Source organism: Motacilla alba, chromosome 3 (assembly GCF_015832195.1).
Source record: "Motacilla alba alba isolate MOTALB_02 chromosome 3, Motacilla_alba_V1.0_pri, whole genome shotgun sequence".
Classification (NCBI taxonomy): Eukaryota; Metazoa; Chordata; class Aves; order Passeriformes; family Motacillidae; genus Motacilla; species Motacilla alba.
In genome coordinates this window covers 46,182,546-46,210,386 of record NC_052018.1, presented here as the reverse complement: position 1 = coordinate 46,210,386, position 27,841 = coordinate 46,182,546, and the positions used below count along the sequence as shown (strand labels likewise).

The following is a 27,841-nucleotide window of genomic DNA, read 5'->3' as shown; positions in this document are numbered from 1 at the left end:
TGTGAAATAAACATAACAATTCTTGTTAGCACCATTAAATATCTCCTCTCTTTCAAAAGCAGAATTAAATTAATCCTTCTGTTGACAGGGATTTTTTAAAAGTTAAATAAATCCTGTATCAGTGGCCTTCCTCTAAATATGTATTTACTTTGTGGTTAAGTAAAAATATACTACTTGTTGAAAAGTAAGCACATTCATAGACCCTGCACTTTCTATGTATACTCTGATAAAATCCATCCCTACCAGATTAATGGGATAACCACTACTTTACATACAAAAATAAAAGAAATTAGTGCAGAAAGATTTCTAGTATAGCATATATTCACATAAATCGATTTCATTAAGGAATCCTAAATTGCCCTCCAGATTACTTAGGCTGAGCAAGACAATGTGCTACCCCTGGCTAGCCTCACCCCCATGAGGAGTACTGGGTTACCTTATGGCTGGTCGTTCATAGTGCAGCATTTATTTGAAAGCCACGTGTGAATGGTTCAGGTTCAGTGGCTCCCAGGTGCTCTTTGGAGCACCTCTGAAACAGCATTTTTCAGAACTCAAGAGATGCACATAGGCTAAGATCCCTCTCTGGGAATCCTAGATGCATTCCCTAAGACAGATAAAATTAATAATCTATTTTCTTTATCATCATAACGATCTTCCCAATTATTTAAAATAAAGACTATGTACAGATTTTAAATTACAGAAGCTTCTAATCACAGCACTGTGACATAACAGATTCAGTATCTGTTTTCAGGCAGAATTATTCAGTATATAAAAGGTCTAACCATTTAGGTGTCTGTTTGTGTCTTATATTTTAGTTAGAAACACTTTGAAGAAAACACTTCCCTTCTTCTCTCATCAGGGTGAAATCAAGGTCATCTTATTTAAACTCCCTGGGATGTTAATATTTAAAATGAAATTACACTCTACCTAATTATTTTACTAAAAGCCTTCAACTCGTGTAAGCTTTTCAAATAACATCTAAACCTTTAAGAAGTTGCCAACTGTTTGAATAATACAGTACACAGAGAACCACCCTCTGAGGGAAAGCTTGCATGTTCAAATTGGGCCAAATAAGCAATAAGCAATATAAACCCAAGCCACTTAAACCACATGAGTAATTCCCAGACACCTAGAGATCTGATTTATAACCATGCCCAGGCAGTGCTATCATCATTCCAGAATTCACTTTGCTGGAATTTACTGAAGGATACTGCTGTGTACTAACAGGATTTTACAATTAATAAGACCTATAATGCTACTGACTGGGCATGAACACTGTACTAAATTATGTACAATTCTTCTATTTGAGGTAAATTTGTTATGAAGAATAACACCATTAATCTTTAAGTCATCTCAGGTTTCTCTTTTATCAAAATATGCCTTATATCCCCACTAAGAAAGCCACCCCAACATAAGGAGGTGATCTTAAAAATAACCTGGGACCCTTAGTTTTACAGAAAGAATGTTTGCTGACTTTTAGCAACCCACTTTGTTCCCAGACACTGTAACATGGTAGTTCCTTGATCTTAAGACATTTTTCTAATTGCATTTCTGCAGGATATTTGATGTGCTGGCACCAGTCAGTAGAAAAGCAGGAAGTTAAAGTACTACGAAGCCTTTTTTTTATATACCATTATATATCCATATATACAAGAGGACCTTGATTTTCATGATTTAGCTTAATATTCCAAGGACAAGTGGAAAACGTTGAAGAAGAAAAGTAATTATTCTCATATAAAACTGTTTACATATGAGTGGTTATGGTGTAAAGACAGACCTTTAAGTTGTGTTTGCACATGAATTAATATGGGGTTACCCAGAGCTTTAACTTTAGATCATCTTTTATTTTTTGCAGTCTAGTAATTTGCACCCACATAGGGAATAGTTAACCTGGTATCAAATCTCATTGCAGAAACACTTGTTAAAACCCTGCCCACCTGTACACCTCCAGCCTCCTATCTGCTTTTCTCCTTGGGAAAAAAATAAAGTTCTTTATTCGGTGCTAGAAGGGTTGATCCACTCCAATTTAAATACAATTAGCAAGATTGTTACACAGGCTGCGGTTGCCAGATCTTTATGGCTGGTAATACCTCTGCCAAAGTACACAGCATTTTTTGGTTTCGGTATGACTTTGCAGGACTATCGGCTGGAAAAAGCAGGTTTTCAGTTCTGCAATGAATCCAAGCATGGCCTGGAACAACAGACACTTACAAAAAGCCCCAACCTTGTGTTTGACTTCAACTTGCTCAGTAGGACTGATACTCTAGGGTAACCTCCAAAGGGATTTGAGTGGAGCTTTTCCCATTTTGCCTTTCCTGATGTGCAGGATCAGTGTGAGAGAGCTAGACTTCAGATTTTTTTCTAGTCAAGATGTGTGCTTCTTGTAAAGATGAGCTGTCACTTTCCTTTGGGAGAACAATATGTGAGGAGATATTAACTGGAAGCACTAGTTGTCCCAGGAGGCTTGATGTCTGTTCTCTGGTTAGATATCAGGTTAGTCTGGTTGTATCCACACTCCATCTCCCACATTTCAAAGCTTTGCTGATGCAGAGAGACACAGTGTTCCTAACTCTGGATTTCTCAAGCAAATTGCCGGGTGCAGACCCACGTATAACTCCATTTCCACCACCATGAGCCTCTTCTCTCTCCTACCCCAAAACCAACCCTCCTAATTACCTGGATGAATTCCTCCTGCTCTTTCCTAATAACACGGCTTGCTAACAACAGTTTTCAGAAACAAGTTTGTTGTTAAAGCAATGAGCACAGGCTTAGAGCAAGAATTTCTTACCCATTAGCATGTAAGAGTTACAGGTTTGTTTGTTTTTTAAACAAACACTTGAACACAGCCCTTGTAGTCTGTCCAAACTATCCACCAACAGCAAATCCTGGCCTTCCTTTGGAGCCTGAGGGCAGACAGTCCCTCCAGACTTCTGCTTCAACTGGCTTGTTTCTGGTGGTCCAGACTCTCCCTCACTCAAGGAAACACTTTAATTTCTGACAATGAGAAGGCTTGTAAACTCAGGGTGTCACAGAGCACAGGCCACTAATGGCAGAAACACAAGGGCAGGCTTTGCACACTTCTGCTCTGTGTACAGTGGCTTGGGAAAAGACCTTGAGTTAAAAACTGTTACTCACACTCTCAATCTAGGAATGAATTCTCTCACTGTAGTTTGATGGATCAGTACAACTGGAAAGTAAAACACAGTATTTTGATCAGTTTCAAATATTGAGTGTTTAAAAGTAAACCTGGCTTCTTGGCAGGACCCCTAGTACCTCTTCCAATAATTTTCCTTTTTTCCTCTCTCCAGCCCTCAGTTTTACATCAGGACAACTAAACTTTGAGCCGTGTAAAGCTAGATAAAGCTTGCTTCGTATCCTATTTTTGTTTCTGCAGGCAAAAAGGTCACCAGAAATTATTTAAGGAATTTTTTCCCCCCACACTTACTGAGAACTTCTGTACCCCCTTCTGACCCAGTTATTTCTGTAATGTCAGCTTGGACCCCCTTCTCAACCCTTCTTCCTCCCTACATTGGGAGCTACCAATCCTGAGACATAAAACTCACAACATTCCCTAAATAACACATTGTAGTTAGTCCTACAGAGCCATTTCAGTGTGAAAATGAAACAGAAATTCAGGCAAGGAAAAGGAAAATATCAACGCATTTGCCCATTAATCGTTGTTCTGTCTTGCTGGCTTTTTACATAATTCCTGACACTTTTCCCCTTTACAGCAAAGAACCTAACTCAAGTTTACATTGATTTCTCTGCAAACCTCCTCCAGAAGTCTGTAATTTAATACATATATTATCTGCACCTGCATGCTGTTTTTTTTTTTTTTTCTTCTGAAATGAAACGGGTCATTTCCCACAGATTTGTAACAGCAGGAAACACCCTCTCGTATTAGCTTTAATTTCAGCTTTCAGTGTCAATGCACGTCAGGAACATTTGATGTGACAGAAAATGTCCCCAAAGCAATGTAGGTTCTGCAATACCATTAAAACGGGACCAAAAGTTCCTGCGCTGCTCGTTAGAACAGCGAAACAGAGTTAACTGCGGGGTGAACAGAACAGTGTTAAGCTCTTTTCTCCTTCCATGTATGACAACACTGATTTCCCACACTGAGTAGCTCTGGTATCTGATTTGGTAGTAGCTGACAGGAAGCCTGAACACAATTTCCAGAGGGGTTTCTGTGCTCAGTGAAGTGTTACGGGGACTCGGCTACTGCAAACTCCTCTTTCTGTACGCCCTCAAGGCCGCCTAAGGATATCTTACAAAGCAGGAATTGCCATCTGCCGGCCAAGTCGGGAATGGGCTTTGTCCACAATTTATTGCCACATCTCCCTGACTAAATTTGGAAATGGATTTGAGCAAAGGAGACGGTGCCACTGTCAGCTGAGCCTGCCCGCGGGCAGAAGTATGTGCATACTTCTCCAGCTCACGCTGGAAAAGGAGGGGGAAAACTGGAGAGGGGGAGATGACTTTGGGGGACCCACGATGCTGATTTTAAAATAGATGGTAAAATTTTGTTCTCATCTGGAAATTGCACTTTAATTTTTATACTTTTGAGTGACAAAAAGAGAATGTAGGATGAAAAAACCCCTTGCTGCTGGGAGAGGAAGGCTAAGTCTCTGCAAATTTCTGTTTCCAGATAAGAGCTGCTTAGAGGCAGCAGGGAGGCACCATGATAATCCTATCAAAATCCTGTACAGCTCAGCACAGTCATCCCCTGACTCGCTTCTCTCATCTGCTTTTTCATAGCAGAAACTGCTATGGGACTTTTTATATCCCAAGCCCTTCTATCTCCAAACTCCTTTCACAAGCCACCTCCCCAGCCCTCAGAGTCAAAACATTTCTCCTCGTTCTTTCAATCCAGAGCCTTTCACCCTTTTCATCTTCTTTCCCATCCTTTCCTTAAGTTTTCTATTCTACCAAGTCTTCCTCCTTTTCCCCTAACTCTTCATGCAGGCACAGATCATTCCACTGCCCAGCTGGTTTGTAAAGAAGTAAAGCAAAGCAGTAACTTCCTCTTAGTATTCCCCAGTCTTAGTGGAATTATGATAAATGGAGTTCTTTCTGTCACTCATATTTTCTAGCAGGAGTTCCATGGCTTAAGTGCCTGTTTAAAAAAATTGCATCCTTTTATGTGCCACCTATTTTCTTCATTGCATAGTCCCAAAACAGCTGTCTTTTCCAATGAAAGAACAACAGGGACAAGAAAAATGGCCTCAAGTTGTGCCAGGGGAGGTTCAGATTGAGTATTATGAAGAATTTGTTCACAAAAAGAGTTGTCCAGCATTGGAACAAACTGCCCAGGGAAGTGGTTGAATCACCATCCCTGGAGGTATTTAAAAGATGAGTGGATGTGGCACTTGGGACATGGTTTAGTGTTGGATGTGGCAGTGCTGGGTCTATAGATGGTTGGACTCAATGGTTCTGAGGTATTTTCCAGCCTAAATGATTCTGTAATTTCCGTGTCACCCATGAATTCCTGAATTTTTGCAATATTTATTTTCAGTTATATCCTTTCCAAGCAGAGACCTATTTATTCTTCCTGTAGAAGCCATTTCATGTCTTAAGATCACCTTTGGCTTTCTCTGGCTAGTTCTATTATAGCCCTTTTCAAGGTGGAGGACAGGGAGAGCTGAACTGCACACAGCAGGCAGAGTATGGGCACACTTTGGATTTATACAGCAGCAAATTTTTATACTCTATTTCATTTTCCTTGTCCTGATTGTTATTTCGCCATACTAATTCTTAACATTTGATTTCCTTTTTTGATTATAAGGATGACTCTTTTACCTTTCTCCTACAATTGCAATCACTCAGTTTTTAATTAATTCAGTTTTGTCCATCGTTTGTACGTAATAAAATGAATTTAATTTGTGTGGCATTAAAATGAACCTTACAATAGTCTTATGAATACCTTTGCAGGTGCCAGTCATCAAACTGGCACTTTACAACATCAATCAAACTTCATTGTTATAACAGGTTATCAAACTACCTGTTATGGAAGAACGTAGCAATAGCTCCCTAAACCATGTCTAACTGGCATATAGAATCACAGGATAATTGAGATTGGAAAAGACCTTTGAGATCATTGATTCCAAGTGTAAAAATTTGACTGCCCTGTCCACCACTAAGCCATGTCCCTAAGCAAGGCATTTACAAGTCTGGAGCTGAGCAAATGCCCCAGCTGCAGCTTTCTTGGAAGAGTCCTGTTTCTGCAGCTCTTTCATCTGCTGGCATTGGCATGGCCGAGACAATGCTGCACATAAATATTCAGCCTCCATCTGAACAAAGAGAAAATAAAAAAGAAAGTGTTGTAGAAGTCAGAATTAGTCATGTAAAAATACCTTTGACATCACACACAGTTTTCTTCTCAGAAAAAACATAACAGAACTAGAAAGAGTTCAAAGAGGACAAATTAGCAATATTTGTCCTGTTTTACAGTTTGTGGAAAACATTGAAATTGGCCCAGACACATCAGCTTGGGAAAAAAATCAGTAAGGAAACTGAGGCCTGTAAAGTCATGATAGGCATGAAACAGGTGAAGGGAAATGTTTATCTGATAAGACTCTAACAAAAGACCTAAGGAAGATCTGAGAATATGATCAGACCTCAAGTTTAACCCAATAATTTCTGTGCCACTCAACAAAACTAAATTATTAAACTAACCAATACAGAGTATTTAAGATGCCAAAACTGCATACTCAACCAAACAATAGGAAGAGTCATAAAACAAAGATGCAGTAACAACAAAACACAATAAAAATATTACTTCCAGCTCAGGAACTTTTCAAACTGTGGATTTCTCTATACTAGGAAATAACAGGAGAGGTATTGAAATAAGGCTCCATTGGGTTTCTCCCTGTTCTCATACTCTTCCCCAAAGTACCAGGAACTTAGTGGAGACTTAATGCTCATTTTAAACATCCAGGTTGAAGCACAAATGCAGTTCTACACTACCACAGACACTGCAGTGAATTTTCTCATATTTGAGGAAATCACAGGGACATCCCATCCACCATGTAAGAGGTAAATCTTACCTTTGGAAAAGGAAGTATCTAAATCATGCTCCCTCAGATGAAAAGGACTCTTGATGCCAGTTGAGTGTAGTTGTTTCTTGGCTTCTGACATGGGTGGAATTCAAAATGTGTAGAAGCAAAACTGTCAAAGTAAAGCCTTGTGGTTTTACTAAACTGAATTTCTTTTTCTTCAACTTCCAAAAGAGTAAGATTGATATTTGCATTATTGCCAATGTTATACAGACTATAAAGGTACAAATGTTTCAATGGTGACAAATCAACTTTCTCCTTTCCCCAGAGTTTTCATACAATGGGAAGATTGGCCTTTTTATTCTGACTTGGAACAACACAAAGTTTGCAAATATTGTGATTCTGAGAAATTCCATTTTTCCAACAGCTTATTTTTCTTATGGACTGACTATGAAACACCAGTGTGTTTGTTTGGAAAAGGAAGGTTCCTGTCACTTGAACACATTCATCTTGGAGATATCTTTATTCGCACAACTGCTAAACCTTAATGATCTCTTTGAGATCTCTCCCTCAGCAGGAAGTGGGAGCAGCAGTGAGCTCACTGAGATATTCTGGCCCATGGAAGCTGCATGTATCCCACACCCAAACTATCAATCTAAAACAACAAACCACCTTAATCACACAAGTACTTCTTGGCATGTACAAAACACAAAGGAGGAGTAACATTCCCCAAACAAAGAGGAATGCCTGTTCTCATTAAGGGTTTCCCTCAAGGAGCAGGGTTCTCCAGGACAGACTGTGTTCAACACTCTTCTGCAAGGCATGATTGCAAGTAAATAGGAGAGCTTGAAGGACAAGGTCTTAAAGCTTGTTTGTTTTATAAGGAGAAGCTACCACCATTCAGGAAAGCTGTGCTCAGTCTCTGAGCGAGTCTCCAAGTCAAGTGTCTGGTTCAGTGTCCAAGAGGGGACATAGATAGAAAACCAGATAGTTTCTGATTTCAGTCATCTGGCTTTTATTGTGAGAAAACACTTCCCCATTGCCTTGTGTTAATAATTTGGCTATTCCTTCTTAACACTTGTTTGTTTTGCTGACAGAATTGGGCCCCTAGTTCTTTACCTACTAGGTTGAAAAGTTCATCCTGTTCTACCTTTTAATAGAACAGCAGAACTTCCCTGTAAACTCAGCTCCCAGAATTGATTACAAGCCTAGTAAAGCTGGCTCTGACCAAACGTTGGCACCATTTTCATAAACCACAAGTTTTGACAAGCTTTCTCCTTCTTCTCTGCTAGTATTTAATACATCTTTTTCTCCAGGCACACCAGTCAGGTGGCATAAATCTCCTGCCACAAGCATGAGTCGCTAAAGGAACAAGAATTACCTTTGACAGAATGTCATGCATGAAATCATCTTTAGGGTAGGTTTATTGTGTCCTATGCAGCTCACATGCTGAAAAAGAATTTCACCTTTCACTTTTTCATAATATTCCTTTAACTATACTCTTTCCTTAACAGGGACAGCTTTGTCTACACATGCTTAAACCTTTCAGTCACTTAACCACAGAGGCCACAGAATAGATTTCCTTCCAGGAATCGAAGGAAAAGTAACTAAGAATTTAAACAGCTATTTCATCCTGAAAACAGTAACATCAATAATGAAATGTAAATTAAATTTAAAATATTTTTCATAGCTGGAGAAAATAACTAAATCTGCTGTCAAAAAACTTGAGGCTCACGCTATGATGTAGCATTAACTTTCCAAGCTAAACATACATTAAGTATTTTGAATCATGCTCAGACTAGAACAAGCCAAACTTAATCTTTTATTCAAGTTCATTAAACAAAATCACTTACTGCAGCTGAAAAAATCTTGTTCATTGCATGGCTCCATAGCATCAGAGGGAAAAGACATGTGTTGAGAAACCTTCATAGCGGAGAAAATCCTTCCAGTTAAACCAGAAACCACAGAGGGAATTTTGTCAGAAGGTTACTCCTGATGAGCAGGAGAAGTTTCCTGAATATTATTTTGAAGGCTGCCTTAAAACCAATCTGGACTGATATCTTCATGTTTTGTTAAAAATGGCACAGAGATGACCTGGCATCTTTCTTACAACTGGAGTTGGTCTTTGTTGAAAAAGCTCAGCATTTCTGAGAGGGTTTTTTTGCAAAGAAAATGAAGAACAATCAGTGATTCCACTTGAGTCAACTTTTCCCCGACCAAGTGACGCTGACAGCTGTGCCAGCTCCACCACAGCAGAGACAGCAAAGGCTTCAGCCACAGGAAGGTACATGGAAACCACTAACAGAGACCACACCAACAAGGAATTCATGACTTCTACATTTTATCTTTGTTCCCAAAAGCAAATCTGTTTGCTTAACCTTTGCTATCACATCTGAAAAATTGTGTTGAAAGAGACTGTCCCAGGGAAAGCTGTCATGAAGCTTACTGGCAAACATAGGCCTCTATTAATTTCTATTAATAGGGTTTAATTAATTAAACCCTATTAATTTCCTTAAGAGCAAACTCAGAACTGTAGTAATTCCCAAACTTGGGCACTGTCTTACAGACACTGCTGTAAGCAGCAACTCAAGTGGCAGGAGTTCCCTTACATCTCCCATCCCACCCCCAGCCTTTTACTGCCTCCCCAGCGCAGCAGCGCACATCCAGTTGTGCTGTGAGCCAGATCAGGCAGCTGATCCAGGCTGCAAAGCAAAGCAAAGCACAGCCCCTTCCCTCTCCCCCACCTGCCTTTTCAAGTGAATTCAATTCCCTGACCTGATTGCCAGTCCCACAAACAGCTGCACCTTCCTAACTCCTTATGTCAGCCCTGCTGCTACACTCCCCACATGGTGTTATCTACAAAGTGTTCTGTTTGTGGGTTTGTTTGGTTTTTAAAGAAATATTATTATGTATGACCTACTGCCTCTGAGAAACTGGAGAAGGCTAATGGCAGGAAGGGTGGGTATCCCTCTCTCTCTGGAAGGAAAGAGAGAAGTGGCCAGCATATACCAGGTCTCTGAATCTTTCTTCAAGTGAGCCTTTCTGCACAGCCCTGAAGAGGTGAGCATCTGAAACACAAAAAGAAACCCCTCACCAATCAACTACAGAACACATTTGAGTCATACCACTATTTTCCCTACAATTCCCTAGAAGCCCTTAGGTATTTCAAGTATGTTCAGAGAAGAAAAGAAAAAAAGAAACAAAACAAAAAAAACAAAACAAAAACCAAACAAACAAAAAAGTAAAGCATCTACAAACTTCTTCTCACAACACAACACATAAACCCTAACATTTCTTTAAAATAACCCTGTTGAGCAAGGAATTATTGCTGTGTGCAAAATAAGCCAACAGGAGCTTATAAAAAGTCCATTGCCTCTTATAAATTAAAAGCTCATTACTGTTTATTGGCATGTTGCATGTGCCCTTTGGAGACCCTCATAAATTCTTCATAATAATCTATTTTCAACTGAAAAAAATATTTAAATCGCAGAAATGGGAGGTGAGTGCAAGTTTTACATCACATTCTTTACAGCAATCTGTCCCAAGACAGACTCCCTGATACAGCAGCTGTGACTGCCCATCTCTGGCAGTGACTCACACCAAACAGGTGAGAGGCTCATGAGAACTTTGCTTAGAGATGCTTGGGGTGAATTTATAGTGCCCAATATCTCACATTTCTTTGTTGCATTTGGGAGACTAGTTTTCTGTCACACAGAAGAACATGACACAGCAGGGCAGAGAGGAGACATTTTGCCTGAATCTTCCTCCTCCTCTCTTCTGTGGTCCCTTCCTCACCTTCCTCCAGAGGAGAGAGCAACTTCCAGGCCAAGGAGCTCAGTTGCCACTGGAGAGAAACATTAGCAAATTGCAATCAAAGTTGAAAAGATGCAGCTACTCATGGACTTCTTTGGATTAGGAAAATAGGAAGCCTGACTTAGTTGAAGAAACATGCATTTATCTGAAAAACAAGTGGAGAGGGAAAAGGGTTTTAAACTATCTTTTGGCAACAGACGATCTTGGGGCCCAGCATGCCTATCTACTACTAACACAGATAGCTGCTGCTGCAGCAAGAACTCCAGGGCATACAGCAGCATCAGAAATTCTCCTGCCTAGAGGCCAGCAGCAGAGATCAGTGTTGTGCATTTAAAAGGGGAAGAAATAATGCCAGTACCTAAAGCAGCCTTGGAACTGATCACAGAGCTCTGCCTGAAGTGACAGCCCTTTCACTGCATCCCTGCCTTCTCCAGGGAATACATCTAGATGTTGGGAAACAGGGAGAAAAACTTGGATTCTGAAGTTCACCTTATTTTGTATTGCAGCACTGAATATGTGAAAAATACAGTTTATTGTGCATAAACAATACAAGACAAGAAACTCAACTTCTTGCCAGTGGAAGAAGGCAAACAGTGGAAAAAGGGCACTGCAGATCTCTCATGTTTGTTTTGGAGGCTGTGAGGGTGAAAAGAGTCAAGAGGAACAAATTGCAACAATCAAAACAGAAGAGAGGGCCCATATGGGCTTACTTCAGGATCATGGATGGAGTGAGAAATCCAGATTTCATAGGTGCTGTTTTGCATCACAGAAAGAATTACGGGATTATCAAGGGGGAAAGTTGGAAGAAAATGAGATTTTGTCATTAACTGTGAATACTCCCTGTTAAATTCTGCTAAAAACCTTGTGTCTACTTCCCCTGAATTACTTTGTGTTTATCTTAGAGAAGCAGGGTAGGGGGGAAGGTCAAGTAAACAAAATATCACCAAAAGTCAAACAAAACAAGAAATGAAGAAGAGACACCTTAGAAATGTCTCGATCAGAGAATATCTGCTGTGTTCACTGACTGGTCTGAGTATATGATGCCCTTGTTATTTGGGACAAATTGTAATCCCAGATTACCTACATATTTTCCACTATGTTCTGTATAGATGTGTGACAGTAAAGCTGTTCTTTCTATATAGTGTTAGTCATATTGCTAACTTGGAACATTCATCCATTTAGAAAGGCAATCCTACAGAGACTTCACATTCAGAAGCCTCATGTCTCTTTTCCTTGTACATTTTTAGGAAACCTGACTTCTGATGCAACTGACCCATTTCTCAGCTATGTTTTTGGATTGCATCTGGGATGTGTCAGTACTGCTAGAGGCACTTTAGCAAAGTTCAAAGGGAGGAGATAAATTGCACTGGGGGACAGGGGAGAACTCTCTGCACCATGTGTAATACACATGTTAACATGTATTATGTATGGCTATGTTATATATATTATGCACAGCTAACATTTTCCACTTTCTTCCCTTTAATAATGAAAATGTCTCTAACAGAGTTCTGCTCTAGTCTCCTTACCCTGCTCCCCTGCTCCCTCATATTTGATAGCATCTAGAATAAGCCTTTTTTCCCCTGGCTGAAGGGAGCAGCAGACAGTGTGACACTCGATGTGTCTGCCATGTCCTCTTTTCATGCTCTTTTCTAACCCTCCCCAGCTGCAACCAAGCCAGTGGTGGAGGGAAACCCTCACAATCAAACCCAGAAAGCATTTACTGAAAACAAATAAGGTTGCTAAGGAACTGTAAAGATAAGCTCAAACCTACCAAATCCAGGAAGGAGAAGAGAGTTCATATGCCCTTTTCAAACACACACCTCTCATTGCTCAGTCTGTCACATTATACTAACACAGAGCTAAAGCTGTGATTATGTGCACCCAGGACAGACACCCAAAAATGTGGGAATCCCAAGAACATAGCAGGTTTCAGCACTCAGTATCTACCTCTCTTCCTACTTTTTATAATTCCACCACACCTAAAAAGAGCCAAGAAGCCTTAAACTGCAGCTAGGCTGTATATTATATGTGTATCATCAGTTACTTATAATGACAGGAGCCTGGTTAACAGTAGCAGTAAAGCCACCAGCAGCACAGCTGGGCAACATCAGCATAGAGACCAGGGGTCTACAGAAGGCACAAATTGTACCCTCCTTGCCCTGGCCATCCTGCCAGCTAGACTAAAGAGAGTGTGGGCTTGTGTGCCTATTTGTAGCTTCGCCTTCCTGGACAGGCACACCCTCAGGAGCCATGCTTTGCCCACATGTATTTGCTTCAAACCAGAGTTATTACTAGGCTCAAGCCATAAATAAAGATGACTCCTGTGTGTTGGGAGGTGGGAAGATGAAAGCCAGAGAAAAGGGATGAACATGCCTGTTATGCCCTGCCCATGCCGGGCAACCCCTGGGGCCATGTTTAGGTGTTTTCAGAGCCTGGTGAACTCTGGAAGCAAGGAGCAATTGAGGTAGAGCAAGCCCCTTTCATCAGCTGCCGTTTGAGTACTGCACATTCTGTTCCTCATGCCCACAGCTACAGACAAATTTCCCTACACTTTGAAAACTCTGGGAAACAAGAGCATTCCACCAGAAAGGTTATATTTAGCCCTCCTATCACCATTCACCTTGAGTTAAATCAGATAGTGGGAATTCAGCCATTGCCTATGGAGCAGATGTGTGGTTGTACCTGCTGAACCCCTGAAATCGCAGCAGCCACCAGCCCTGTGGCTTTATCAGTGCTTCACAGCAAGGCTGGAACTCCTCCAAAGGGCACCAGGTGACCTCATTTGTTAGCTTGGCTTCATCCTATCTCGTCATACAGAGACCAGAGCAGCTCATTTCTGCTGTGAAAAACAAGAGAGCATTTCCACTTCACACTCAAGAATTCACACCAAAATGGCACTAGAGTACTACAAAGTATCTATCAGAAATACAGTAAGTTTTAATCCTTGCTAACAACGTACCCTGAAAGCGACTGGCATGAAAAAGCATAACCTAAATATCCTTGCACTGTATCCAGAAGATTTTCTCCTTGCCTCATATATCTAACACATTCTTCCACCATGTAACTGCATTTCACCAGTACAAAAAGCTATGTATAAAAGGGCATTCACACAAACAGACACAGGTGAGGGACATCAGGCACTTCAAATTCCACCTGCAAAGAGCTAATAAATGCACCTGGGTTCTCCCACCTGACTGATTTCCCATGCTCAAGGACTTCTCACCCCCTGAAGCTTTAAGTAACCATCACTCAGGTGATGGAAGGTGTAGTAGTCCTAACCTGTCTAAAGCTCCTCTTCCTTCAAGGAGCAAACCAGCAGCAGCATTAAAAAACCCCACACCAGGATGCAACAGCTTCTCTCTGAGGGCTCCTACTGAACAACTGTTACACTTTTTACATTAAGAGGTAACAGGATTTTAGATAGTCTACATTACTGCTAAGAAGTCAAGTTTTAAAACCCAAATTAAGCACCAAAATTAGCTTCCAAATTAGGAAAACATGAAAAATTACAGTCTTTTCAACTATGGGCATGCTTTTCCAAATTTATAGAATTTTGCTATTACTTCTACAACTCAAACCTTGTAAAAGAGCATTGCCTGCTAGTAGGGTTCTTCTACAGCTTTCAGACAAAAGCCTAGTGATTTGTACTTCAGGAAGATAAAATGGGAAATACAAATCGGAAGAAGTTTATGGAATCATCAATTTCTCAAACACATGGTTATGGACTGGAGAAAAGGGTTTGGAGAGAGCCATGCGAATACATTGATGATAAATATGTTTGTGTCCCCAAAATGAACCCAAACTTTTAAAGCCCTTCCTTTTTCACACTTCAAATTTTATCAAATGAGCACTGCAAGAATGTCATGGGTGGCATTTGCACAGCCACAGGTCCAGCTCAGCCCGCCCGTAAGGAAAGCAAAGCTGCCCAACAGCTTCCATCCAGGATGCAGAAGACAATTGGAAATAACAACCCACCTATTTCTGATGTGACACTTCAGCTGATTAGAAAACGAGCAAGAAAGTATTAAAAACATAAGTAGGGTGAGCAAGTTTGCTGTGTTCATGGTAACGTGCGTATACTTCTATAACAATTATGCTTAAAGGGCAGAGAAACAGCTTCCAAAGAGACAAGCAGAATTAAAGAAACCTAGGTTTTTCAACGTGTTCCAAAAACAGAACACCACACCTAAGTCTCATTAAACTCTTAAACTCCCATCCCCTTTACACAAGTCTAGCTGAGTCTGCAATAACTCACAAGCATAAAATTGGGAGGAAAACAGGGTAAGAAGAAAAAAATATTTGAAAAAATGGACCTTTAGTGGTTGCTTCACATATTTCCATTCTGGGCACAAATCAGGCAGCAAAGATTGAAATTCAACCTGTAAAGGTTTCATTTATGCCTAAAGTAAATATCAGGTACTTTGCTACCATGGTGATGAACACAGTAAAAACACCTTAAGCAATTCCACTTCTGCCAGTGCAATAGTCAGGAGCAAAGCCTGGCCATCACACATGTATTGAGCTCACACTTTAGAAAATGTATTGAGTGGTGCAGTTGTGCAAAACCTGAAATACATAAACAATAAATGAACAGAGAAATTGTGCATATTATGCGCATTCATTGCTCTGGTCCTGCACAGAATGTGTAAGAACTGACTCATCAACAGCTTCCAAGAAAACAGCAATAAAACGAAAGTTTCTGGGGGAAGGGAACCTCAATCCATCCCACTCTGACTGGTTTGATGCCAACAAGAGATGCCCAAAGCCTGGAGAGGGATTTCAGGTCAACAGGAGAGCACCTGAAGGGCAGCACAGAGGAATTTAAGCCTCTCCTACCAGCACGTTGCTTCATTGGAGACACAATTTAAATGCCTCTATGCTAAAAGTACGAAGCATGGGGGACATCAGGAAGAAATTCTTCTGTGTGGGTGGTAAGGCACTGGAACAGGTTGCCCAAAGAAGCTGGGGATGTCTCATCTCTGGAAGTGTTCAAGACCAAGTTAGATGGGGCCTTGAGCAGCCTGGTCAAGTAGAAAATGTCCCTCTTCATGGCAAGGGGGTTGGAACCAGATAAACTTTAAAGTCCCTTCCAATCCACTCTCTGAAATTGTCTAGGAAATGAGTCACCTGTTCGACTCCTATATATTGTTAATACCAAGAAACAAACACTCAGCTTTGGCAAACTAAGAAAGTTATATCATATTTTTTATTTTAAATAACCAAGCGCCATGTTAAAGCTCAATACCCCAATGTTCCCTTTAAAATGACAAATTATATAAAAGATTTTTTGTTACGAAACTAAAGCTAACAGCAGCTCAATCTTTAATGTCTGACAACTTATATTACAACATGTATTCTAAATGTGAAAGCACAAAGAGTTTTCAAAGCTGTCCCAGACTGTCAAGCTGACTTTGACTTTTTGGGAGTAGCCCCACCATCTTCAGCTGACTTCTCTGCTGGCCTCTTTTTTAAGCCTTTCATTTTCCGTGTCTGTAGTTTACTAAGATCTTGCTTCTGCATGTGGATTCGACCATAAGTTGTACCAAATACATCGTGGGAGATATTCTTTTTCTTCTTAGGCTGCAAGGGAAGAACAATGTTAATATTTCTGAGTACAGTCCCAGGAGCTCTGGTGAGAATGAAGGGCCCAAAAGTAAGGCCTCATACAGGGGTTGGAGAGACTAAGATTTGTGCTGTGTGTTCTGTGTGCTTCCAGAGGAGAGTCTGGCAGCCAGCTGAGCACCACAGAAGCACTGTGGCCCCAGGAATGTCAGCTGGCCTCGATGAAAGTAAGCTCTGGTCAAACACACAACAAGTAATACTTCAGCCTTCGCTCCTCTTCACAGAGAGATCTGAAAGCAATGCCCTTCCCAAGGTACATACCTTCAGGCCTTTTGGCTGTTTCAAAGACAGCTTATAAAGGTCATCTGAGGCTAAATGTGTCCTCCTCATAACCAGATCTAATGAAGGTCCTATCTCTTCCAGTTCAATTCTGGGTATTTTACAGCCAGATTTCTTCAGAAGCACTCTAGGAGGAGAAAACCAATGAAAATCAACATTGTCCCCTGTGCTAGAGATTAATCCATCTTCCTCAACAGGTTCAATCCTGCAGTTCAAAATACTATTAAGTTATTAAACATTAAACTGCTACCACTAACTCTATCATTGGGAAGGCATCCATCAGTAACAATTTATAATAAATCAGTCCCATTACAATTTGAACACATCCAAAAAAAGACCTGGCTAATGTAATTTTATTTTTTTTTAACAAGACCAGTATAATCAGTATCACTTTTAAAACTCAGCTCTAGTACCCTGAAAGCCATATAACTTTTCAAAATCAAAACAGCACTCTGGGTATTATTAGACATAAAAATATTCACTATAATTTACAGCAAAATAACCTGGGCACTTATCTGAGAAAGTGTTTTGGTTCTTTGTTTTTAAGAACGAGGCTGATTAAAATGGTTTTATATTAAGAGAAATCAAAATCACACGGAACACAAGCTATGAATGTTCACAGTCTCCTAAGGCAGGGAGTGGCTATGAGGGTGAACACCAAAGCAACAAGAAAGATTTCCTTGTCCTGCCTTTTCCTGGTTTTCCTTGTGCATCTCTGTCTGCAGCCTATCCCCTGTTGTTCCCTGGCAAACACCTAAGTGAGGAGAGTTGTAGAAATCAGTCTGAGAACAGACTAAGGCCATCAAGTCTAAGACAGTACCCAGAATTCACTAAGTTAATTCACACCACCTTACTAACCAAGCCATATGAAAGAGCAATCCTGAGCCAGGAGGAGCTCAACCAGGAAGGAGGCAGCAGACCTAGGGCTCAAGTGCTTTTCTTCTGCTGTACAAATTACACTGGAGCACCTCTACACATTGCATGTTCTAAATGCAGCTCAAGCCAGTTCAATTTCACAACTAGAGATTAAAGTTGACACGTGTACCAAAACCCAGACAAACAGATAAAACAGATACTCACTTGTAGCTTCTCATGTAAATTTTCCCATCTACAGCTGTGAAATGCAGAACGTACTCTAAACCAGCCAGACGAATATTGGGCACAGTGGGACCTCTGAAGAAATCTGAGAGAGTATTTAAAAGGAATAAATGGCAGGTTTCTTGGCTGAAAATAAAACCAACAGTTACCTGTAACAAACTGGTGAGGTGATGTGGGCCCATTTTGAAACAGAAATCTCACGAAATAGCCACTACTTCCAACTGCAGCCTGGCCAATACACAGGACAGAAATTTAACACTGCATGTTTTGGTGTGCACTGGTGAATCCAAATGTGTGTGGATATCCTGACAGGAACACAGTGACTTCCCAGAGATAAATAATTTTGGAGGAATATACACGCTACCTTTATAAATATATATATATATATATATATATACACACACACACTTCCTATACATAAGTGCATGGAAAAGAGCAAATACACTTTCAGACAAGTAGCTTAGCATTATTGAGATAATGCAAATAATTGCATTGTCTATTCTGTTAAATATTCATCTCTAAAATTGGGGGGAAAAATTATCTTATTTGGTGTTTAGGCCAGTCAATGCTCAGACAAACACAGATCAGTACAGAGAAGCCACTTCCTCAGGTATCTGTTTAAAGACATCATTCAAACCTAATACTTAAATCTTAATCATAGCCAGATTTGGAACAGTAGAAAGAGAGATCAAAACCAGTACACAACAGATCAAAACTGCACCTTGACTATTCTTACCTACATTTTCTCTCTCTGACTTTGGGAAAAAGATATATATAATTTATTTCACACCTCTCTCACAACAAGGTACTTCTGTCCTCTATGTAAAGCAGTATTTGTCATAATGTCTAATGCTTTCTCTATTAATAAGCAACACATCTATGAAAATAAGACGCTTCAAATACTTGCCCAGTTTGCAAAGAGAACACTGAAATAAAGGTTAAATACAAAATGAGCTTCCTCTAGCAAGGTTCTTCTATCAGGCTATGAAAATATACTGTGCAGAGAGCCTGCAATAAGCACAGCAATCTGTCCAACATATGCAGAGGGTGGGGAAAGAATGTGACCTTGACCAAGGGAACAAGGTGTGCTAATAAACATGACAGGGCAATGCTGAAACACAGGAGAACAGCTAACAGATGCAAAACACATCACTCTTTTATGCTCTGTCCTGTTTTCAGATCCCTTGGCTACTTGTCTTTTCCCTCACTACCTTTTTGGAAAGACTATAAGCACTGGAGTGACATCCAAAACACAGTTTGGCTGGCAAATAACAGATGGAGTCAGCCCAGGAAACTTTCTTGGTCAATTAAATACTCTCTTATTTCGAGTCTAACTTGTAGTTTGAGGAAAAGTTGCAAATAAAACATTTTGTTCACTCGTGGCATATTTTTTTCCCTTCAATTAGTTCTCTGCAGGTACATAAGCTTACATTCACAGTGGTTTTATTGGCAACACCTCCCTTTCATATTTTCCTGTGGCATCATCCATCTTTTTACCCACAGGATGATCTCTTCCCATAAATGCAGGTGGTCAGGAATTTGTTTCCTGGCAACACCGAACAGCTGCAGAAACCTTACACTTCAGTACACCCAGAGAGTTGAAGTTTTTTAAACATACTCTTAATTTACAACTCTTGCTTTGGTTGGACTAGAGACTTCCTTTCTCCTTTCTTTCCATTCCTAGTTCTCTCTCCCCCTTGTCCTCAAGCATGTTTCCAGAAAGTCTAATTTACTCTTTCATACAGAGAGCTTTTCAGGACCTTTCTACTTCCACATTAAATTCCTAATTGATTTTGGAACGTAACTCCTTCTGTATCAATTTGTATCCAAAAGCTGGTAACACTGTATTCTATGTAGCTTTGGTTAGCATGAATGCAGTCCAAACATTTCCCAGCCATCCCTTTCCTGGCCAGAAAAAACCCTCAAATCTTTTCAAACACTCAAAAAGAATCTGTGTGAGGAAGGATATTTGAAGTCCAAGGTGACAGCCAATCTAAATTTGCAGAGATCTGCAAACCAACATTTAGAAAGTGTATAAGCATGCCCTATAGTGGTCTGGCCATTTTTAGGATAAAATAGATGTGCAATAACAGAACTAACAACAAGCAGGCAATGTTGTAAGAGTTGAAACATCTTATAGATGCAGGCATAAATAATTACTAGAATTTCATTAAATGCATTCCAAAACTTACATCATTTAAATGAACTATACTGCCACTTGGAGAGCAACAGAAACTTTCTCTTCCAGGTCTCCAAAGAAAATGCATCTGTCATTTATTTCTCCTAAACAGCTTCTTCTACTTCACGGTTTACCCAGATTATAGCATTTGGTTACCATGAAGACAGTAATTCACCCTTGCTCTTAATTTTACCAAGAAACTGCTGCAAGGTGATTGTCCAAACATACATAAGCCAATGAAAGCTTGGTTGTTCTCAGCATCACTGGAATCACACTGCTTTGGCAACAAGAAGCTGTCAGCTATCTGATATTCCCTCTGGGATCCCAACAATACTGGTATGGCAACAAAATATTTGCAGCTGTTGTTATAAAACCATTCTTGTATCTTTCTTAGCAAGAGTAGCAGCTTCAGGCTACCATCTTTTGCAGAAATGGTACAAATCACTTCTTCCTTATTGGTAAAGGGCAATTTTGAAGCAGGTCAGATTAATAGCCAAACGATTTTAATTTGTTTGTGATACCTTTGTTAGTGATACCTTCAAGCCATTACTCTCCTTAACCTTTTTCTTTTACTATTGTTTTGCATCTGGGTATTTCACAGAATTCAGTAGAATAATTAAGACCTGGAGTACCTTGCATATGTTCAAGAAGAAAAACGGGGTGTGGGGTACATTTGACTGCCAAGACATTAATGGCTAATAAATAGGAAAGGAGAAAGGACAGGCAAACATCAAGAGAAATAGGAAGGACTGTTCAGTTATTTGTCAACTGTCTTACTATCCATGTCTGCCATTTCAGCTGTTTGATCGTGGGCTGCTTGAGCACATCTGGATGCCCATCACTGTGCAAATGCCTGAACAAGATACACTTCAGAAGATGCACCTGCTTCCTGTGTAAATACTCATTTACAGTGACACAAACATGCAGCAGTAAAACTCAATTCTCTTTGTATTCTGTCATCTTCAAAGATGTATGAGCTCAGTTACCATCCTTTCACCCATTCCCAAGAACCAATCAACTGTATTGAGAGGAAGAAAATTTTCTTCTCTCCTCCTCCCTCTCAGTCTCATTCCAGATGAAACACCTTGCTTTAAGGAATAATACTAAGGAAAAAAATGCTCATTTGTAGGGTCTGTTTCTAAAGAGCAATCCTTTACTCATTTGCCTAGAAACCTAGAAACCCAAGAATGGAACTGAAAGAACAAGACTGTTCTTACTGGGCCAGGTTTGGTATTTTACCAGAACTTAAAAAAAACCAACCCAAAACCAAAAACACCCTAATCTACTTTTAGGAAAACTATTAAAAAGAAAAATCACCCTACTTACTAGATCTAGTTTTGCTGAGCAAGAAGCATTTTTTTAAGTGCGAAGAGACACACTATCCTATAACTTCTATGTCTACATATAACTTCTATAAAGCTACAACGTGCTTTATCTTCCAGAGCCTCCAACTTAAGGGTAATAAAAAACTTTGTGCCAGTTTGTTTCCTAAGCTCCAAGCCTGCCTTAAAGTTAAGGCACAACTTATCTACAGTTGATTTTTACTGCATCTGTTCTCTCCAAGTATCCTAAGCAACAGCACACTTGTTAGAATTGGGGTATTTCCAACAAAAATGCCTTCAACACAAAAACAGAAGCTGAATTAGACTGATTAGACTTTTCTGCAAGCAAAAATATCCCACTTTCTGAATTTAATCCACTGATTTCAATTTAGATGCTTCAGAACATTATTTGGTTAGAAAAGTGACAACCCAGTACAATTATAAGGTAAAGACATTTTGGAAAACCACAGTTTTCCCACAATCAAAGTAATGAACTCTAGTGAATATGAAGTTTCATCTTCAGAGTCTTTTAGGACATTCTTTTTTTCCTCCCTTTAAAAGTCGTCACTTTAATTTTATGTGACAATTTTATGTGACATGAAACCTACAAGTGTTCATTGTTGTTTTCCTTCTGTGCTGAACATAAGCAAGCATTTATTGACAAACAAGCTTTTCCCAACAAATCATATTATTACAGATCCATGTAATCCTACTGCCCAAATAATCAAAATACTGACCAATAAGCAGGCTCTTCAGTCTTCTGTATTCTTCATTCACATCAAACATGTCACCAGCAAATATCAACATAGGTTTTGTACCTTCAGGACACTTACTGTTCTGTGGAATAAGAATTTTAAAACAACAAAAATTCAGACAGTTAGGGAACATATCATTGATTTAACAGCTGGCAAGTCATTCAACACTGAAAGAAAAACTGCTGTGATCTGTGATCAACAGGGACAGACCAGACCAACAAAAGAAAATTAAAAAGCAGAGCATAAAAATTAACATTCTGGAGTACACAAATTAGCAATCTTCATATACTGCATGAAAAACTTTTTTTAAACAACTTAATTCATTTCAGGGCACAGAAAAAATTGCAACAAAAAAAATCCACCAGTGGGTGTCGCTGAAATACTGAATTAGCAGTTCCTTACCTTGATATCTTTTAGGGATACAAACTTCTCCACGCCCAGCTCAATCATGTCTAGCACGTGATAGTCAAACATGCGACCTGTGAAAGTGAAAAAGAAAATCCAGCTATTTAAATATTCAGTGAAAACTACCTACCACCCAAATAAAAACTCAAGTGAGACTTATTACCTATTATCAGGTTGTTAGGTCGCTTCTTGTTATGAGAGCCAAAGAGAAACAGAGAACAATCTGATTTCTTGGAAAAAAACTCCTGCAATTGAAGAAAATAATCAGACTTTTCAGTTGCAGTTCACAGGGTTTAAAATGTTCTGCAAAGGCATATGGCACAAACATATGAGTTTAGAAGCTGCTTAATGAGAAGAGTAACTGCACTTACCAGAAGAGTTTTGAGCATGAATGGTTTTCAGCACTTGTGCTAAAACTGACAGCTGGATTCAAGATTCAAACAATTTCTTTTTTTATTTACCATTGCATCTTAAAATACAAGTCAGGCAATTTTTTCTTAACATTTTATCCATTACCCTTTCTTATAATTCCTGGTTATTTGGTTTTACACAAGATACTTTCAACCACTTCTCCTTGACTGACAGGTAAGTATCGTCAAGCTGTAATGTCTCAGTGTAGTTTCCCAACTAAGCTTTATGCAGCATAGTGGCCTTGCCTGACAGCTTCTGAACAAGTTAATTCCCTCAACAGCAAGGCTAACAACATCTGCACTTGGCACAAGAGTCCTACTACAGAGCAATTTCGTGTCAATTTATTATTTAAGACTAAGATGCTACCTAAAACCAAGCCAGTAGTGACTATCCCAGAGATCTGTTCTCCAGGAGGAATAGACTAGAGAACTTACTATGGTATGATGTCCAGAGCCAACATTACAGCAGTTCTTTCTAAAGATGTCCAGCTCCAAAGTCTTTTTACGCACTTCTGCCTCCTAAGGCAGCTCCTCATCTTGTGTATCAAGAGTGACATACACACACACAACTTACACAGTGCTTCCCACAAATATGCACCTGCACTTGGGACTTGTGAAGCACAGAAGGACACTTCATCTCCCCCCCCTGCAACACCAGCAGCTCAGAGAGGACACTGCAGCTCTGCCCCTCTAGGAGGTCAGAGAGACACTTGGAGAAGCTGGATTAATTGCATGTACAAATCACACAGCTCAGCACCGAGTTTTGCCACCAGATCCCTGAGAAATGCTGACTCTGCACAGGCCAAGAACAGACCAGAGGGGACTCCCCTTGAAACATGTGCTCATACAGCTCTGTTAATCACTGTGTGTGATTAACTGCACTGATATCTGTGCACTCTCTAATACCTGTATATTTTATTAAAAAGATGTAAAAAACTCAAATACTTTGAATATGCCCTGCATATACTGCAACAACACATGCATTGCAAAACTGCCCTTTTAAAAAAATGCCTCTAGCCAGTCAGCCAGGATTGCTGCTAAAGGACTGAAAGGGGCTTGGTGAGCTTTTCCACCAGCTCCCTAAGCACCCTTGGTGGATCCCACATAGCCCCATGTGGCAACGTCAGCTCCACAGACATGTGTGTCTGAGTGGTGTAGCAGGTCACCAACCACTTCTTCCTGCATTATGGGGACTTCATTCTGCTCCCTGTCCGTCTTCCAGCTCAGGGCACCCAGACAGCAACTGGTGCTGCTATTACAGACTGAGGCAAAGAAGGCATTAAGTACATCAACATTTTCCTCATCCTTTGTCCCTGTGTTTCCCTCTGCATCCAGTAAAGGATGGAGATTCTCTTTAGCCTTTATTTTGTTAGTGATCTAATTACAAAAACATTTTTTAATTGTTTTTTATGGCAGTAACCAGATTAAGTTCCAGTTGGGCTTGGGCCCTTCTAATCTTCTCCCTGCATACCCTCACAACATCTTTGTGGTCCTCCTGAGTGGCCTGCCTCTTCCAAAAGCAGTATACTCTTTTTACTCCTGAGTTCCAGGCAAAGCTCTATTCAGACAGGCTATTCTTCTTTCCTGATGGTTCATCTTTTTGCACGCAAGGACAGCCTGCTCAAAACTGTTGTAAGAGAAAACATTGTTTGTACTTACCAATGATGTTTGGTCTTCAAAAGGTCTGGTAATATTTTTCCTGAGAGGAGGAGAAAAAAAAAAGTTTAAAAACAACAAACAAACAAAACCAACAAACAAACACCACCAAAAACAAACTAAAAAAAAGCAGAACAGGCCCAGATAACCATTTCCTATTAATTCTCTGATAATAGAAAGTTTTGTATTCCACCAGAAACTCCAGCAGTAAAGGCTCAGTTTGAGTTCAAATCACAAGTCATGTTACTACAGCCAGGAATGCCTAGGCATTCCTACTACAGCCAGGAATGCCTTAGTGCCACCACTCTCATTCTAAACACTTTCTTCCACATTTCCTGTCTCCTGGGGCCTGACCTGCAGAACACCACCACACCAGTGACACTATGAGTAAATGCCTTTGCCTGCTCATTCATTAAATTTACACAACAATTTACAGCTGTTTCTGCACTACATTCGTACAGACACGGGGTTCCCATTTGGAACAAGACTTAGAGCTGAATCCTACTCCATACCAGCTGCCACAGAACAGGGCTCAGCACCAATGCTGATAACATGCAGCTTGTTTCCAGTCTACTTAAAATTATGATCAGACATCTTCTGCACCCTGGTCATTTTTCAAGCCCCCAGGCTAGCCTGCATCTCTATTCATGCCCTGAACTACCAAAAGCTGTCTGTCTGCCAGAAGACTCAAAGATGTCAAAGTGAGATCGCTTACCTTTTATACAGTACAGCAAAAGGCTTCTTCACAGCATACTGCAAAACACAAAGTTTAACACGTGTGGTCTCTAAAACATGCACACCACTGCTGCTTTTACAACCCAACAGTTTACAGGAACATGTGAAACAGTCACTATGCAGAGCAGGCTAGAAGAAGGTACCTCAAAAGGCCTGCTCATAGTAACACCCTTCGAGCTGGTGACAATCTTGTTTCCAAATTAATTGCACAAGAAATTATTTGTAGAAATTGAGAAATAAAAAATTAACTGAGAAACAGCTGAAATCAAAGTAATCCCACTACTTCTAGGGGGAGTAAGGAAAAACAGGGAGAGATCAACAACTTGATTATAGAAGCATGGAAAGATAGGAAAACAACAAAGCAAAGAGAAAAAGTGAGTGTAGGAACAGCTAAAATATTTTGAGCTATGGAGTTAGGAGACAAGATTGGTAACTTTAGGTAGACACAAGATTGGTAGTTTTAGGAGAGGCTGAAAGCTCCCTATCAATACACTCAGATTACAGGATTCTGGGATATGACTTAGCTGTGTGATACAGTCCCAATTCTATACCTAATCCTCTTAATCCTCTTGTTTTCAAACAGACTTGGCAACACCTCCCTTATATACTAGACAACTGTGAAAAAATAAAAGAGCAAGCTCAAAACTTCTGCCAAAGAAGAAACAGGAAGAAAGCAATCTTCATCAAGAAGCAGGTAATGACACCTTTGGAGTACTGGTCATTTTGAGATTTGGGGTACAGGGAGAGTATGAAAATACTGATAGTGCAGCAGAGACAGAAAACTGTAAGAAAGAGAGAGCAAGGCTGCATGCCATGTCCAACAACTTACAATGTCTTTAAGCACTTCGGTCACTGTTAAATTTGCATTTCCTCCTTTTATGAGCATAGCATTTTTTGTATTTTCATTTAGCTTGGGTTCTCTCTTCTCAAGAAATCTTTTTGCTCTCTTAGTTTTAGGCTTTCTGGAACAATAAATTAAAAGTTAAAAGCTTAATATATGTAACAAAACTTGACATTACAGAAAACAGCGAAGCCAAACAAGAATTGAAACAAACTGTTCAAGTAACTTGTTTCAATGACTCAAACTAATCCCAACCTTCAGAATTACAATCAATGCCAAAAGCCCTGTCTCAGGTGAATGTGTTTCTCCTGCCACTCCTCTTCCTCTTTGTCCCTCCAAATTAGCAAAGGTGATTTTACCGTCTTGTGCTTTTCAGTTTCTGCTAATTTAGAAGAGCTCAAGCTATACTAGAATTCTCAGCCTACTGCCAGGCTGAAGGATTACCCTACCACCAGCTCCCTCAACAAGCCAGAAACTTGCTTGAAGAAAACACAGTTCCTCAAAGACCACCAACGGCCCCGAAAATCAAAGCACAGGTACAGCACATTTATCTGTTGTCAGGAACCAGCACAAGCCTTCACAGAGGCACAGACCTTATACACATCAGTGGCTACGTGGCTTAACAAGTACAGTTCTCCACTAGATTATCTTCTCAGTGAAGCATTAGTTTTATTTTCTTCTTTAAAACAAACAATACCACACACACACACACACACACACAGAGGTGTCACCACAGCATGGTCAGGAGTGGAACGGAGCTCTGGAGATCATTGAGTCCCAACCCCCTGGCCAAGGCAGGTGACACAGGAAAGTGTGCAGGTGGGTTTGGACTGTCTCCAGAGAGGGACACTCCAGGATCTCCCTGGGCAGCCTGTTCCAGCGCCCTGTCACCCTTCATGTGAGTGAGTTTCTCCTCACGCTGAGGTGGGACTTCTGGCGTTTTAGTTTATGGCAATCGCTCCCCACGCTGTCGCTGGGCACCACTGAAACTTCAGAAATGAATTCTCATTTCTGTCCGCAAACACACAGATTCAACCCCAGCTGGTCACCGCGGCTATTTTAAGCTACCAACTGAGAAAGGGCTATTCGGCCACCACTAATAAAGACGGCCGCGCTGTTTCCTCTTTCCCGCACGTTTTCCACAAGGCTTTTTCTCTCTGCTGGCTCCCCCAGTGCCCCCGGCCCGGCCGCCGCCCCTCAGTTTCCCCGAGCGGGGTGTCCCGGCACACTCACACCACCCGCTCCAGCGCATCCATCGCTGCCCTCACGTGCGGGACGACGGGCGGGCGCCGCCGCGCGCGTCACATCCGCCGGCGGGGCGGGGCGGGGCACGGCGCATGCGCGGGGCGCGGCTCCGCTCCACCGGCCCGCGGGGCCAAGGGGCCGGAGGGGGATCCGTGCTGGGGGCGGCTGAGGGCGCCTGGGCTGCTCAGCCTGGAGCAGAGGAGACCGAGGGGAGAGCTCGCTGCAGTCTGCCACCTCCTCCTGAGGGGAAGGCGGGGGCAGACACTGATGTCTTTGGTGACCCGTGCCAGGACCCGAGGGAATGGCCTGAAGTTGTGTCAGGGGTGGGTTAAGTTGGATATGAGGAAAAGGTTCTTCGCCCAGAGGTTGTATGGTTGCAAGAGTTAGGGTTAATAAGAATAGGAACAAAAGCTCGGCCATTAGAAATAACACTTAAAATATTAAAAGACCCCAACATTATTATGAATGCGCTCATTGTGTGTGATA

The 27,841-nt window shown here is 40.7% G+C and overlaps 1 protein-coding gene and 1 long non-coding RNA gene across 5 annotated transcripts; both read right to left on the bottom strand.

The window, feature by feature from the left end:
- Positions 1–4,799: 4,799 nt before the first annotated feature.
- On the bottom strand, positions 4,800–14,270 carry LOC119699875. 4 transcript variants are annotated; one of them, XR_005256577.1, is made up of 7 exons: positions 13,491–14,270; positions 10,669–10,953; positions 9,916–10,063; positions 8,849–9,142; positions 8,377–8,444; positions 7,047–7,167; positions 4,800–6,290 (listed from the first exon to the last, which is right to left on the bottom strand). It is a non-coding gene; the product is annotated as an uncharacterized LOC119699875 (long non-coding RNA). The 4 variants fall into 4 exon arrangements; XR_005256574.1 differs by having other exon boundaries at positions 8,849–10,063; XR_005256575.1 differs by having other exon boundaries at positions 8,849–10,063; positions 10,791–10,953.
- Positions 14,271–15,989: 1,719 nt separating this feature from the next.
- On the bottom strand, positions 15,990–27,445 carry RPF2 (ribosome production factor 2 homolog). Its single transcript, XM_038133264.1, has 10 exons — positions 27,344–27,445; positions 26,099–26,231; positions 25,250–25,287; positions 24,538–24,577; positions 22,632–22,713; positions 22,466–22,542; positions 22,046–22,145; positions 17,790–17,892; positions 16,692–16,836; positions 15,990–16,388 (listed from the first exon to the last, which is right to left on the bottom strand). The coding sequence occupies exons 1-10, from the start codon at positions 27,364–27,366 to the stop codon at positions 16,209–16,211; spliced, it is 921 nt and encodes a 306-aa protein (XP_037989192.1). The 5' UTR covers positions 27,367–27,445; the 3' UTR covers positions 15,990–16,208.
- Between the last annotated feature and the right edge of the window lie 396 nt (positions 27,446–27,841).